Genomic DNA, 14,976 nt, shown 5'->3' with positions numbered 1-14,976 from the left:
TCATGACGAACGGCTTCACCGACCCTGTTAATACAACTCTGAAGGGGCCCCTCCCCCGAATCTTGACCTTTAAACCAGAAAAATGTAGTTAAGATGGCACAGACATTATAATAGGGATCAAGTGCGCAGGTCCCTTGAGGAAGGATCCAGCTAATGTATGAAACATGCGGCAAGAAATTTAATAAAAGATAATGCTGTTATTAATAAAAATGGGATTTGGATACAAGTACACAACTTCTTTTTCTCAAAAAACATCCCATGGGAGATGTTTTAGCATTTTTTATTTCACCGTTACTATGCTAGCCACGTGAATCATGGAACTCTGCACGTTTGAAAAATATTATCACATTTTATGTTATTTTGAAAGAACAATGCCTAAAATGATGTGTTAAAAGTGATGGGTTTTTAAAAAATTACTTATTATGAGAAAAAGTGACAAGAAATTTGTCAGTGAATTGGCCTATGAACATCAAAACAATAATGGGTCATTCGAGCAAAATAAAAATTGGAGGGGGAGCCTTAGACACCTCACACTGAAAGTCACTATATAGAAGAGTGAAAACAACAAAGATAAACATAGAGCTCAGGTGGCCATGAGCAGTAGATTAAGAATTTTACCTTGAAACTAGAGATGGATGAACTTTTCTCTGCTTCTTTCAATGTTTGATTCACCCAGTTGACAATAATGTCATCATTGACCTTCTGCCCACCTCCAATTTCTTCCAGAATATTCAGCGTGTACCTGCACAACATCAAGAATGATTTCTGGAAAAAAGTTGCTAAAGTATTGAATATCACAGAGAGTAGCTGGGTAGAAATGTTCTTTTCTTTCTAGTTATGTCACAGAAGATAGGCTGGACACCATTGCATTTGCTGGCAAAAAAAACCCCTAGAAGAACATCAGTTCCTTTAAGGAGAACTTAAAGTGTAAGTTTATGTTTGTTAGAGTAAGACGCAGAGCAAACCCCTCTTTCTAAGCACTGTCATTGCTCTGGGGAGGAAGAGAAAGCAGAAAGACAAGAAAAGGAAGCGAAAGATTCGAACCAGTGACGCTTTTCTTAAAGGAACCATAAAAACCAAGGAACAACTCAATGTTAGAAAAGCCCAAGTAGCCCCACTAACAAAGGAAAAACAGAGAAGAGCTTCCTTCTTATATCACAGAAGTAGAAATACTAGAAATACACCGACCAAAGTTAATCTTTAGCCTGAGGGAAAGGATTCCCTTAAATACACACTGCTATGAGTAGTACTGGGTTTGTCTGGGAAACGTTTATTAAGAAGATGCTTCAAGTTCTTAAAATTCCACGGAGCAGAGAAGACCCACCATGCCCTAAGGCTACTACCTCTGAAGGGAGAAATATACAGAAGAAAGCCAAGCCTTTGGGCAGGTTTGCTGGCCTCAAGGTTCAGGCCTGCAGGAGGGGATCAAATTGCCCATGAAAGACCTTCAGGGCTAGGGTTTCAGGGTGCGCTGGTCAAACAGAAACTCAAGTATCCTGCGTTTGTGTCTGGACGGGCGCGCCTAAATGAGGTCACCCTCCATCTGGTGCCCAGGATTTCGCTTACAGAATCCATTGAGTGTCCTCCTCCAGTTGCTGCTTCTTTGGAAAACACAATTCTCCCATGATTTCCCACACGGTTTTCAAGTTTAATTCCTGAAATAGGAGCGATGCTCTGTTTCCGCTAAGCTAAAGCACCTTTCCATCCTTGCAGATGGGAAGAAAATGGCCTCTGCAACTTTGCTTTCAAAAAAAGGACCATGTTTACCAATTTGGCATCGAAGTCCTCTCAATTATGCCTTCCCAAACTCCCTCAAATCCACAGCTTTCTCTTCATTCTGCCGCTCCTCCCCACAGAATTACCTTTCTAAAGTACAGTTCTGGTCACATCATTTAAAGTGATTGTCCATGGGCCGAAGACTCCTCAGAACGGTGCCTCACAATTTGGCCCTAGCATCCATTTTCAGCGCATCTCTGATTTCCTCCTTCCCTCCCGTCTTCCTGGCCTTATCCCCATGCCCCTCACAGACACACACACACGCACACCATCAGCAGCTCCCTGATCACACCACACATCCTCCTGTCTCCTGCCTCCATGACCCAGCTATGTTCTGCCTGGGACGTCCTTCCTCTCTAGTGAACTTCTAGTCTGAACAATTCCCAGCTCAAGCATCATTTTTCCAACCCACACAGTGTATTAATCATTCTTTGTTACACTTGCTTCCAATCTGTTCCCCAGAACTTTTGATGGAGTCGATATGCAGGTCTCTGTCTGCCCGCCATGTGCCCTCAGAGAGAGTTCCTGTATCCTGTTCATCACAGTGCTATCAGGGGTTAGCAGAGTGCCTAGAACATATTGGGCTTGTAGTAAATGAAAGAACAGCGTGGTGGGTGAAATAAATAGAATGACTTTCTCCTAGGGAGCAAGGAGAAAGTCAAGATGAGAAATGCTTAGTCTGGGCCCAGAGATGGGGCAAAAACGCTAAGAATAATGAGTATAAATGCAATAAGTCCCAGGTAGATTTTCAAAATATTCCTAGTCTGGGAAAAGGCCCTAGTTTTGATCTGTTCATAAAGATGATGTTTTACGGCATAACTGGCTCCTTGTTTCCTGATAGTTAGCATATGTATTAAGTTTCTAGCATTTATCGTAACATTTAAGAATTTCTGCCCAGTGAACTCATTAAGGAATGGTGGGTTAGTGCTTGCTTCATCAGGTCACGTCTATATTTAAGCCGGTGAAACCAAGTGAGTTTATCCTGGGACCAAATTCTCATTTCCCTTTGTTGGGAGTCCCAGACTGCTTAGCTGACACTCTCAAGAAGACAGAGGCGTGGCTTCGACCCACTTCCTACATGAGGGAAGGAAATGGTAGAGACAAGAAGCTCACCTTTGTACAAAAGTCTACCCATGAAAATACAAAAAGCCACTATGGAAAAGGGAAACTTAGACACAGAAAACTGTGGGCGAGGCTGACTGCATTCAGCGGTCTGGCCAGCACTAAGTCGTCCTTCTGCCACCTCAAGGGAGATGCGGAGGTTTAACCGCAATCAGATGCCTGCCTGCAGGTACAATGGTAAAAACAAACGGAAGAAAAGATAGAATGAGGTTGGAGCCTCAACTCTAGGCACTAAACGTAGATTCAAAATTTGAAACAAAAGTCCATTGGCCTGTGACTACCTGGGATTTTCCGTTTGAGGTACTCACTCCATATCATCAAACATATTTTGGGGCAACTGTGCTATTATTAACTGGAACCCTCTGGACAAGATCCACCAACACGGGGCTTGCCTGCTGCACTGCGCGGAAAAGCCCTCTGTCGAAAGGAAATGGCATCACGAGCCCAGCGTTAGCCAGCGCCTCCTCCCACAAGAGGATTGATGAGGTGTGTGTGCGCAGCAGTAGAAGGGATGTGATATTACTTGCTTGCTTTCCTGCCTTCCAACACTTGTTTTATTTATTTAACATTTGACCCAGAGGGACAAATCTTGGTGTTTTGTTTTTCAAGGACCCATTCCAAACTCACTGTCCACAGCCTGTTGGATTTTGAAAGAATTCCCTCTTTTGCCCACCTCAGACTCTTTGTTCATTTGCTGGAGTCAGACTATCAGTGCTGGCTGTCGGCAGCCTACCTGCTTTGGGCTTTTGTCTCTAAATTTATCCACATGCTATCTGCCGGCTTTCCAATCTGGGAACAATTTCCAGGCTACTGCCGGCGAAAGGGAAGTTTAAGTACACATCTTTCATTTGTTCTTAGGGGGAAAAATGACATGCCATTTGTTGTCCAGATAAATGACCAAATTAGCACATCTGTGCCATCCAATGAAATAAATTCCAGCTAGAACTGGCTCTAAATTTAATAGATCTGTTAATGCCCAGCACACAGAGAAAAAAATCCCTTCTGGCAGTATTTACATAATTATCAATCATTTCATCTCCTTCAATAGTAATATATTTCTCTGTCCACTTTCTTATACGCTTAATTCTTGTATAGTAAACACTCATGAGAAAAATTACTTCTTAACCAGGTGGAGACAGCAGCAGCCGACTAGGCCTTATCATATATATACCAGCTATAAAGTATGATATTGGGCCACACTTTTATAAAACTTCCACAACAAAGATCATATTACAAGGTGATTTTCAGATATGATGAAATTCAAAATAGAATAGAGGTGGCCTGAGGTTTTTTTTTTTCCATCATTCAAACAGAAAATATCAAAGATTATTTCATATTCAAACTCAGAAGTCAATTTAACTTTTGCAACTAAAAAGACTTTTGCTTTGGTTTTTAAAGCAATCAGTACCAGAGCCAGTCTGTTAAAAATGAAAAACTCATGTGATAGACAATAGAGAATAATTCACAAATAGTTTTTGAAAATACACTGGTGAGATGGCCCTTGGAACGTTCAGTGATGTTCTAGATACACGCAGTAAAGCAGACATAGCATTGAAGCTTCTTTAGTTCTGGAATTTCCTGTGCTACAGGACCCTTATGACATCTGCCTTCAGTCTTCAAGGAGACCCCAGTTTAGAAATAGGTAGTAGATCACTAAATTTGATAAAGGAAATGTGAATCAGGGAGTGAAATCTATTATGATCAATTCTGATTATCCTACATCACCTGCAAACATTGACAGTGACAAATAAAAATGGCAAGCAATAGGATATATTGGAGTATACGAGGGAGCCATTTGGTGTAAACCTAATTCGGCCTAACTTTGTTTTTTCCAAAAGGGCCTGACTGGCCATTGAGCACGCATTGTATATCTGCTTAGACATTTCCTACGGCCAGAACAAAGACCCTTGAGATAAAGGTGCAACTTTCCCCAACATTGGCATTTCCTGAGGGATAAGCATCTTTCCTTAGGCTAGGAATTGATCACTGCAGCTCACCTGTGACCACCCAGCTGGAGACAACAGACTGCCATCCTGCTGTGTTCACTGAGACAGAAGACCTACCTGCTATTTCCATCAATCGCTGTGCCGACAGAGCAGTCTCGCGACTATTGTAAAAGGGACATTTCAATCATATGTGAAACATCCTCTTTGAGGGTATATAACCACCCTGTATACCCCCACTTCTTTGGAGTGCTCTGTTCCTTTGTGGAAAGACTCTCCCGGGTTATAATCCTCAGATTTAAGCTCAGAATAAACTCACCCAAATTTTCATTTATAGATTGGGTATGGATTATTTTCGTCAACAACACAATTATTTCAAGGACCATTATGAATATTAGGATCTACAGACAGTGGCCTGGGAATAAAGCTGAAGTGCCCAGGGACACCACAAACCTTGTCTTCGCCATGACCTTGTAGGATGTAATGTAATGTGGCATATGGTTCCTGGAGCTTCCTTCAGATAGAAAAAGGAATTAAGTGACACTAACATACATTCTAATTAAGGGATGTAAGATTTCTGCCTGGTCAGAGCTATCAGTGTAGAAGGAAAGAGAGAAGAATTTAAAAGTAAACTCTTTTATACTTATAGATTTGCTATCTAAAATTCTTCCCAGGCTCATGCTTTTGTACCAAAAATTGTTTATTTCTCTTACAATTTATTTTCTGTTTGTTTATGATATTATACTCTACTATTATTTAAATAATATCACCACATAGCTCTTGCATTAATCAAGTTTATATTCAGCTACAAAAGGGATCTAAAGTTCTCCCTTAAAGAACTAGCGGGGGGGGGGGGGGGCTGGCCTGGTGGCAAAGTGGTTAAGTTGGCAAGCTCCACTCCGGTGGCGTGGGGATTGCTGGTTTGGATCTCGGGTGTGGATATATGCACCACTTATCAAGCCATGCTGTGGCAGGTGCCCCACATATAAAATAGAGGAAGATTGGCACAGATGTTAGCTCAGAGCCAATCTTCCTCAGCAAAAAGAAGAGGATTGGCAGCAGTTAGCTCATGGATAATCTTCCTAAACAAGAAACAAACAAACAAACAAAAAACTAGCAGGAAATTCTGCTTCTGGGCATGGTGGAGTAACAGGGATTAGATTTACTCTTCTGCCTCTGTTTATACCTAAAACACAATGAAACAGACAGGAAACAACACTGTTCAGACATTGGACAACAAGAAGCACACCACAGCAGTACCTGGGAGAAGGGAAAGACATGTGGTGAGCTCTAAGATTGTCTCAGCTTATTGCACGGAGAGTCTCCAGGCTGCAGTGTGGGGAGAGAGCCCAAATAGAGCATGGCAGTTTCCCTGGGTTGAAGGGACAGGGTTGAGAACTCAAAGAAGCCAAGGTGCCTAGAATTTGTGGGATAGAATAACAGAGAGGAAAGAACTGTCTGGGAGGACAGAGTCATCCAGAACGGACGCTCCAGAGGTTTTCAGAGGGTTTGCCTCAAATCTTTAGCTGAGTACTGCTCAGTGCTTGCATGTGAGGAAACTTTCAGAGGCTGGGAAAAGAACATAGAAATGGACAAGCCAAACAATTCTTGGAGCTCACACATGGCTGGAAATAATTTGGTTTCCACCAGTTGGAGTGAAAAAAATAGGATACATGGAGTACCAAGTAAAGTACTCAGAAGAGATTGTCCCAGGACTAACAGACAAAATTAGGTCAAGACCAATTAAGCTTTTAAGTAAGCCTCAAAAGGATCAAATTATGTTTAAGTAACTTAACTGCATCCCAGAACAAAATTCAAGAATATTTAAAGGAATGCAGAAATATCCAGCACAGAGTAAGGTAGAATTCACAATGTCTCATATACAATAAAAAAAATAAGCAGACATGCAAAGAAGCAGGAAAATATGACCCATAATAAGGATAAAAATCAATTAATAGAAACAGAACTAGAAATAACAGTTACTGTAATTATATTCCATATGTTCAAGAAGTTAGAGGAGAGAGATATAGGAGATTCCAAAAAGACACAAATTAAATTTCTATACATGAAAACTATAATGTCTGAGATAAAAAATATAGACACTGGATGGGATTAAGGGAGATTAGACATTTCAGAAGAAGAGAGGAGTGAATTTTAAGAGAAAGCAATAGAAATTATCCCAAATGAAACATATAGAGGAAAAAATAAAACATAAAGGAAAAAAATGAAGATCAATGAGGATCAATGAACTCTGGGACAACTTCAGATGACCAAATATATGTGTACCTGGAGTCCTCAAAACACTGGGGTGGGTGGGTACAGGAGACATACTTGAAGAAATAAAGGCCAAAATTTTTCCAAATTTGATGAAAATTATAAACGCAGAGATTCAAGAAGTTCAATAAACCTTGAGTATGAGAAACACCAATGCACATCATAATCAAATTGATTAAAACAAGTGATAAAGTAAAATCTTTTTTTTTTTAAAGATTGGCACCTGAGCTAACAACATCTGTTGCCAATCCTTTCTTCTTCTTCTTCTTCTTCTCCCCAAAGAACACTGGTACATAGTTGTACATTCTAGCTGTAAGTGCCTCTGGTTGTGCTATGTGGGACGCTGCCTCAGCGTGGCCTGATGAGTGGCACCACGTCCGCGCCTGGGATCTGAACCAGCGAAACCCTGGGCTGCCAAAGCAGAGCGCAGGAACTTAACCACTCAGCCAGGGCCAGCCCCTAATAAAGTAAAATCTTCAAAGAAGACAGAGGAAAAAAGATACATTACACACAGAGGAAAAAGATAAGAATGACAACAGATTTATCACTGGAAACAATGTAAGCAGAAGACAGTGAACACTATCTTTAAGTAATAGAAGACAAAACTATCAACCTAGAATTCTACACTCAGAGAAAGTATCTTTCTGATATTGAAGATGAAATAAAGTTTTTCAGACATGTAGAAACTGAAATAATTCCTTGCCAGCAGATCTGCACTATTAGAAATATTTCAAGTAGAGGGCAAATGATATCAGATGGAAATCTGGATCTACACCATGGAAAGAAGAGCTCCAGAAATGGCAAATATGTGGGTAATATATAGCATATTTTTCCCTTATTTTGAAAATCCCTTTACAAGATCATTGAATATTATTAACACAAATCAGTTAAAAATTAAAAGATGGAAAAAGATTTTCCAGGTTAAAATTAATCAAGAGGAAGCTGGAGTGGTTATATTAATATCAGAAAAAGCAGATTTCAGAGAAAATATTACCAGGCATAAAAAGGGTCACTCCATAATGAAAAAGGGGGGATTAATTAAGAGGACAACAATCTAAAATAATCATGAACCTAATAACAGCTTCAAAGTACCTGTAATAAAACTGATAGAAGTGAAAGGAAGAAAATAGGACAATAACAAAACACTCCTTCGGTTTTAAGTTTAGCTTAAAATATAGTCTCACTGGTTCAAATCACATCCTGAAAATTTGCTAGTATTTTTCTAGGTAAATAATACATTCCATAAAAAGCCATTCCCAGGGGTTGCATGCGTTACCTTCTCATTAGCTGCCAGATCAAGGCCAATGTCAGGGTGCGGTTCCCTTCATTGAGATCTTGTCCAGCAATGCCAACCAGGGAAAACTTAGCTTGATTCTTCCCCAATTCCACTGCATAGTTACAGTTCTCAAGCTGTTAAGGAGCAAGAACACAAACAACCTAATGTTATCATCTCTATGGTGATAAATACTAGATAAAATAAGATAAGAAAAATAGAGACACAAAATGAAATAAATACGGTCAGACTGAATGATCTGTGAAGACTCGCCTGGTTCTGCAATCCTAGGATTCTAAATGAGTCAAAGAATTTTCCATCTATTTTTTTTTTTTTTTGAGGAAGAGTAGCCCTGAGCTGACATCTGCTGCCAATCCTCCTCTTTTTGCTAAGGAAGACTGGCACTGAGCTAACATCCATGCCCATCTTCCTCTACTTTATATGTGGGACGCCTGCTACAGCATTGCTTGCCAAGCAGTGCCATGTCCGCACCTGGGATCCAAACCAGCGAAACCCGGGCTGCTGAAGCGGAACATGCGCACTTAACCGCTGTGCCACCCGGCCAACCCCAGAATTTTCCATATTTTCTTAAATAGAACCCCTCACATCCACCAAAAAATATCCATAGCGTACTCTGATTGTAAAACCAAAATGAATTCATTATTATGAACATTTTCATGGTGCTATCACACTACACAGAGAGCCATGCTCAGTTAGCTGTCCATATATTCCTAAAGTAGCTGAATTCACAGAGGCTGACATGGGAAATCTGGATTCTCCATTCTATGTGCACATAGTGGACTGACAACGGGGGCAGGTATTCCCTGGTTAAACGTGGATCGTTAAGAGTCAGAGAGATGAGAAAGGTTTGCGCCAACCCCATTGCTGTTTTTACAAAACAATGTGTTCCCCTGGTGTTGACAGTAGAAAAACTATTTGTTCAAGTCAAACTGTCAGTACAAAGCTCCAATTCTTTAGAAAATTAGAATGAGGATCCTGCTGGGAGAACAGCAACCCTGTAGCTCTGCTTGTTCTAATTATCTTAATGAGAATTTTTACATCATAATGTTTAAAGACATGCAACATGGAATTATAAATGAGTAATCAGCTGAAATAATGGACTCACTTTAATAAAACCATTCAGGTTTCAGATTGCCGCACTATAACTTAATCCCTGGGTAAACATTACTTATCTAAGTGCGGCCTCCTGATAACGTATTCACAGGGTGCTCCTGCAGGCTGATGACTTCACCTGCCTATCTGGATGCCAGAAGAGGCATGGTTTACCTTCTTCATGTTGCCCCCCAGCTTGGGGTATGGTGGTTTGTTTACTCTGTTCCAATCAACAGGGACTTTAATCTTTTCGTAGAGCTGGAAGATGACCAGGGCATCTGATAAATCGCTGAACAAAAGCAAACATAAAAGAATTCTCAGAGAGCCAGCATCGACTAAGGGCCTGCGGCGGGCCAGGCACCTGCTCATATACTAGCTCAAGGAACACGCACAACAATCTGGCAAAATTGGTATCAGTATCTCCGTCTTTAGAGGTAATGAAACTCTGACTCAGAGAAACTGAGGGAATTTACTCAAGGTTCCTCCACGTATGACTACTGGTGCCCCTTCAGCCAAACCACACCGCTCCCCAGGAAAAGAAATACAGCTCTAATAAATGGCATAGGAGACAAGCACAAACTGACCATTTCTTGTTTCGCCTGTCTGTGAGCAGATCACAGGCTGACAACTTGCAGTACATCTTATTTTTCAGTAACCTTTTGCTGAGGTTATGATTTTGTACTAAACACACAGCAAGACTGGTATATGGGAGAGTTTTTCCTTTGAACACCCAGCATATGAATCTCAATTTGGCCCTTTTCTCCTTCTCATTAAGGTACACACATTTTGTGAAAAGAATTGCATACCATAGTGATATTGGAAATCTTGGGGATCTTTCAAGGTCTGAGTGTCTCACATTAAGGGAGAGTCCCCAGATATTCTTACCTGTACAAATGATTGACTCGTGGGTTAACGCCCAAGGAGTTCATCCAGTTCCTAAACGTCCGCTCTTCTCTTGTCTCACCTAAATTAAGGAAGGCCAGTTATCTTTCAGGCGCCTCGAAGATATGCCTTTTTTATGATCAAAGCTTAACTAAAGAGGCTGTAATAAAAACTGAAGGTAAAATGATAAAAATAAATTAAATAAACCCTAATGGATTTGGATGAGGGTTGCTATCCTGTGTTAATTTTTTTTCCAATTCAATTCAACAAGTATTTCTATAGTATCTAACAGTAATGTGCAAAATCCTGTGTGGGGAAACTGTTCAGAGCTGGCCCTCAAAGGCATACATTCTTTCTGGAAAAACCAGACTTTTAGGCCTCAAAGAGAGATCACGTAAGCTAGAGGGCTAACATACGAGGCAGAAGTATTTGCTGTTTGAGTTGAGACAGGGGAGAGAATAGGATGGGCTCAATTTGGAGGGAGTGGAATTTCAGCTTCACTTGATAAATTAATATTAATAAAAGTAAAATCTGGACAGTAAAAAGGAAAGAGGAGAGGATTTGGAGGGATAGTAGAGGGATGGCAGTAGAAGATAGCATAAATAGGAACACAAAGAAAGTGAGAGGCTGGGTTTGTGTGAAAACATTAGCAACTGGTTTTCCAGGGATCTGTGTTGTACAGCACACAGAGATAAGACTCTGTCTAATGGCTGGAACCAGAATTGGGGATGTTTGAACGTCAGGTAGCAGACCTTGGATGATAAATTAGACAATGTCAGTCATTACAGATTCTTTTTTTTATTACTATAATAAATTCTTGAGCAAGGCAGAGATATAACGAAAGCAGTACAGTGATGTGCCTGGCAGCGGTGTGCAGAATTACTGGAAGGCAATATGCATTTAAATTAAACATGCAGAGTAGATAGTGTTTGACATGAGCACACGGGCACATTCAAGTGCTTGACGAATGGAGGGATAGGCCCCTAAGACCTACTGAAATAGTTGGTGTATGATTTAATAAGAGTCCAGAAGAGCAGGAAGGAAAAATACCAATCTAAAAGCCATTCTGCAGGAAGAATTATTAGTATTTGCTGGTTCAATAGATTTAGGAATGAAGGAAAGGAAGATATCAAAGTGCAAGCCAGGGTCTTAGTTTTGGTGACTGAAGAGAAAAAAAAGTGGTATGATTAATGGAAATGGAGTATTTCTAAAGGAGAATGGATGGGATGGGGGGAGGGGCAGTAGAGCAGAAAGACTGTGAGGGGAAGAGAAATGATCAATTCTGTTTTGTATATGCTGAATTTCAAGTGAGAGTAAAGGACCCGGAGGGAATGTTCTAGAGGCAGCTGGAAATGGGTGATTAGAAGACTTGATATATATATTTGGTAGTCAACAAAATGTATGGATCCCTGACCACGATTTATCAAATGATACGGATGCAGCAGTGTTGGAACACAGATTGATTTTTGTATTTCCAGCGAGAGTAAAGCATTGCAGAAGAGGATCAACCAATACTTTAAATCCGGATTTCCTCGCTTTGAGGATATTTATTTAATATTAATTTTGTCTTGATTTTTCCATCTTAATATTGGGACTAATTCATGAAAAAAAAAAGTAAACATCTCTGTCACTTTCACCTGTTAGAACCTGACTCAAGCTATATGCTTTTTGTCCAATCTTAGGGCATTAACTCCCAAAACACAGCTGTCAGGGATTCTGTCTCAAAATATGATTGTGTGCTCCCCATAATCCAAATCAAAGAAAGAAAACAAAAACCTCAGAAAGCACATCTCAGCATAAGCTAAATATCATTTCTAGATGATGAGTAGCTGCAGTTTCTTGCCTCTAGGAATTAACACTCAGTCCATTAAGTACATAAATTAAGTTTTGGGAACTCAGGATTTATTTCATCTGATAATTAAATGCATTATCTTCCCTATAACATTTAATTCTGATAATGGATGAAGCCTGTGTATAATAGATGTGATGTAATGGTATTTGATTATTCCTGCTTGGCTGTAATTGACTTGATTAATCTGTTTATTCTCTTTGTTACATATCAGAGAATTGACGACCTGTTTGCACATCTTTGGCAACGTGTGAGGGGTTTATATTTGCTTAGGAGGTACTTTTGAACTGCCCTTTCATTAAAATGGTGAATGCTTTTCCAAACTCCTAAGCAACTGGTTTCCAGTTACCTTCAAGAGCCCCCCAGTCAATGTCCTGGTTCTCTGGTTTGTGCAGGGCAGGATATCTGTTAAACAGGTTGGCAATGAAAGCCAAGTTCAACTTGGGGTTCCCTCGGACAACATCCGTGGCTGTGACGAACTGCCGGCAGCCCAGCCTCTCCGCCTGCTGCAACATGCACTCTGCCCTCTGGAGGTCATCCTTCTCCTGCAACCAAATAGGATGTCTCAAGGCGGGGTCAAGGCTCTCCATGACCAAGTAGACATTATTAAATGCAAACGAAATGGGAATCTTACCGAAACCCTTAGTGTTAAACCTCAGATAGACATTGAATAATAAAACATTATTACTTATATTCGCCTGAACCAAAATCGAAAAGTCACAAGTAAAAGGAATCTCAGAAGGAATCGAGTCCTCTCATCTCCCTACAGAACCATTTCAGATGAATGGCTGGTTGCCCTGTGTTCAAAGAGATTCAGTAGAATCTACAATCTTAACATGTAAGTTGATCTTAATTATCTTCAAGCATTAAACTTCCTTTTTATTATTTTCTTGCATAGACTTCATGAGATTTTGTCTACCAAAATTTTTATTTATTAAGTCATAAATTATATTCCTACTTTCAGTTCATCCAAGATATTTACACTTGTCAATAAAAACATCTGATTAGCATACCACTGTGCCCACACTGAGTTGGTGTACTTGCAACTCAGACAAATTAAATGTGATAGTTAAGCTACATAGTATGTTTGATAAATATATAATATCAGTTTGGTTTTTGCAGATGTCAGATTAAGAACCATTCACTTAACATATTAAAAATCTATTCCAATAGTCCTAGAGACTCTCCAGTCATTTGTAAACAGACTCTCATTAGAAGATCAGTTTTCTTGAAATATGGTCCACTATCCTTAAAGCTCTTAATTTGTCTCTGAAACCACCAGTTTTCAGAAAACAGAACTTTACACTGGAATTATTTCTTAATATGGTGCTTTACTAGATAACACTATACATTACACATTTGGTGAGCTGCACTGCTCATTCAGGAATGACTTAACTTTAGTATTAACTCACTGGATTTAACTCTAATCATATTAAATGAGGCACAAAAATGGGTAAGGTGATTTCTCAAGATCAAGATTAAAGTGGTGGCAAAACTGAGTTTTAACACTCAGACCCATGTTGGGCCCACTGTTTTGAAGAGCCCTCAAACAAGATGTTTCTAAGAACTCACACATCTCGCCCAGTCCTTTTCTCCCATTACCCTCAACGGTGTAGAGAGGTCGGGTTGCGGCTGGGTGAATTTGGGTGCCATCCTGGGTTTAAATCCTTGCTATGCCATGTACTGGCTCTGTGGTCATGAGATGATTAGTAGCTTCTCTGATCTTCCGTTTTCTCAACTATCTAACAGTTATTAACACTGACCTTAGTGATGTTTGCAAGGATTAGAGGCAGTGTATGCCACGTGCCTAGCACAGTCCCTGCCGAATGGGGGGAACTCAGCAAGCGGAGTGTAGTCTTATTACCACTAGAGGAAAAGGACCCCAGCCTTGGATCAAAAATCTTCCATTAATCTTTCACATGATCTTGGACATATTAATCAACCCTTCTGAGTCTCAGTTTTTTCACCACTAAAGTGAGAATTTATTTATTTGTATAACCATCCCATCTATTATCAGAGATAAGATCCAGATACCTAAAAATGAAATAACAATAGTTCTGGGTGTTGTAGAGCCTGTTAAATGATGGCACATACACAGCAGTGCCCTGTATGGTATACGGCATTTAATTAGTATTAGTTTCTTTCTTTCCTTAATGTTTATGTCCAGATTCAATTTTCCATGATTATTATCCAAAACTGTAAACAGTTTTTAACAGTTCTAACTGGGCTTTAAGTAGAGATGTCTACGCATGGAACCCCAGAGTCAGGGTCATGTAGGACAATGGAACTGCCAATGTGGCCTTACCCTTAATCCTGACATGTCAATGACAACAGCAGGAATACCTTCTTCATCTCCTTTTGGAGCCACCTGTTCAAGCAGGTGGTAATAAGCTTTCGAATCCTGTGAGAAATGAAGAAATAGTTTCAAAACAACACAGCTAATTATATACTTAGCAAGACAATAATTTCCCCAAAGCAAACATATTTCATTTCTTATTTGACTATCATTCAAGGATTCAACTTAATTAACAAAGCTGGAAACATTCACTAATTTGAATTTTCTATTTGTCAGTTTATATATTATATTTATCTTTTTTTTTAAAGGAGTATAACAATAAAAATATAGGACATACATAAAAGGCAACCCAAAGAAGAAAACACTATTTTGTTGTCCTTAGAGGAGGGAAAATAATTTATTAACATGTATTAAATTGTATACAGGAAAATATATATACCTTTATATT

General features: G+C 39.7%; 1 protein-coding gene across 1 annotated transcript in view; it reads right to left on the bottom strand.

Annotated features, from left to right (window-relative positions):
- The window catches only part of LCP1 (lymphocyte cytosolic protein 1), a 78,464-nt gene that overhangs the window by 7,168 nt on the left and 56,320 nt on the right, over window positions 1-14,976 (bottom strand). Inside the window, exons 11-16 of the mRNA XM_014838901.3 lie at window positions 14,538-14,633; window positions 12,582-12,777; window positions 10,387-10,465; window positions 9,676-9,790; window positions 8,392-8,525; window positions 619-742 (exon numbers count right to left, since the gene is read on the bottom strand). Coding sequence (XP_014694387.1) covers window positions 619-742; window positions 8,392-8,525; window positions 9,676-9,790; window positions 10,387-10,465; window positions 12,582-12,777; window positions 14,538-14,633 — 744 coding nt within the window. The remainder of the gene's footprint in view (window positions 1-618; window positions 743-8,391; window positions 8,526-9,675; window positions 9,791-10,386; window positions 10,466-12,581; window positions 12,778-14,537; window positions 14,634-14,976) is intronic.

Source organism: Equus asinus, chromosome 11, assembly GCF_041296235.1.
Source record: "Equus asinus isolate D_3611 breed Donkey chromosome 11, EquAss-T2T_v2, whole genome shotgun sequence".
Lineage (NCBI taxonomy): Eukaryota > Metazoa > Chordata > Mammalia > Perissodactyla > Equidae > Equus > Equus asinus.
The sequence above is the reverse complement of the archived record's forward strand: the minus strand, read 5'-3'. Positions and strand labels throughout refer to the sequence as shown.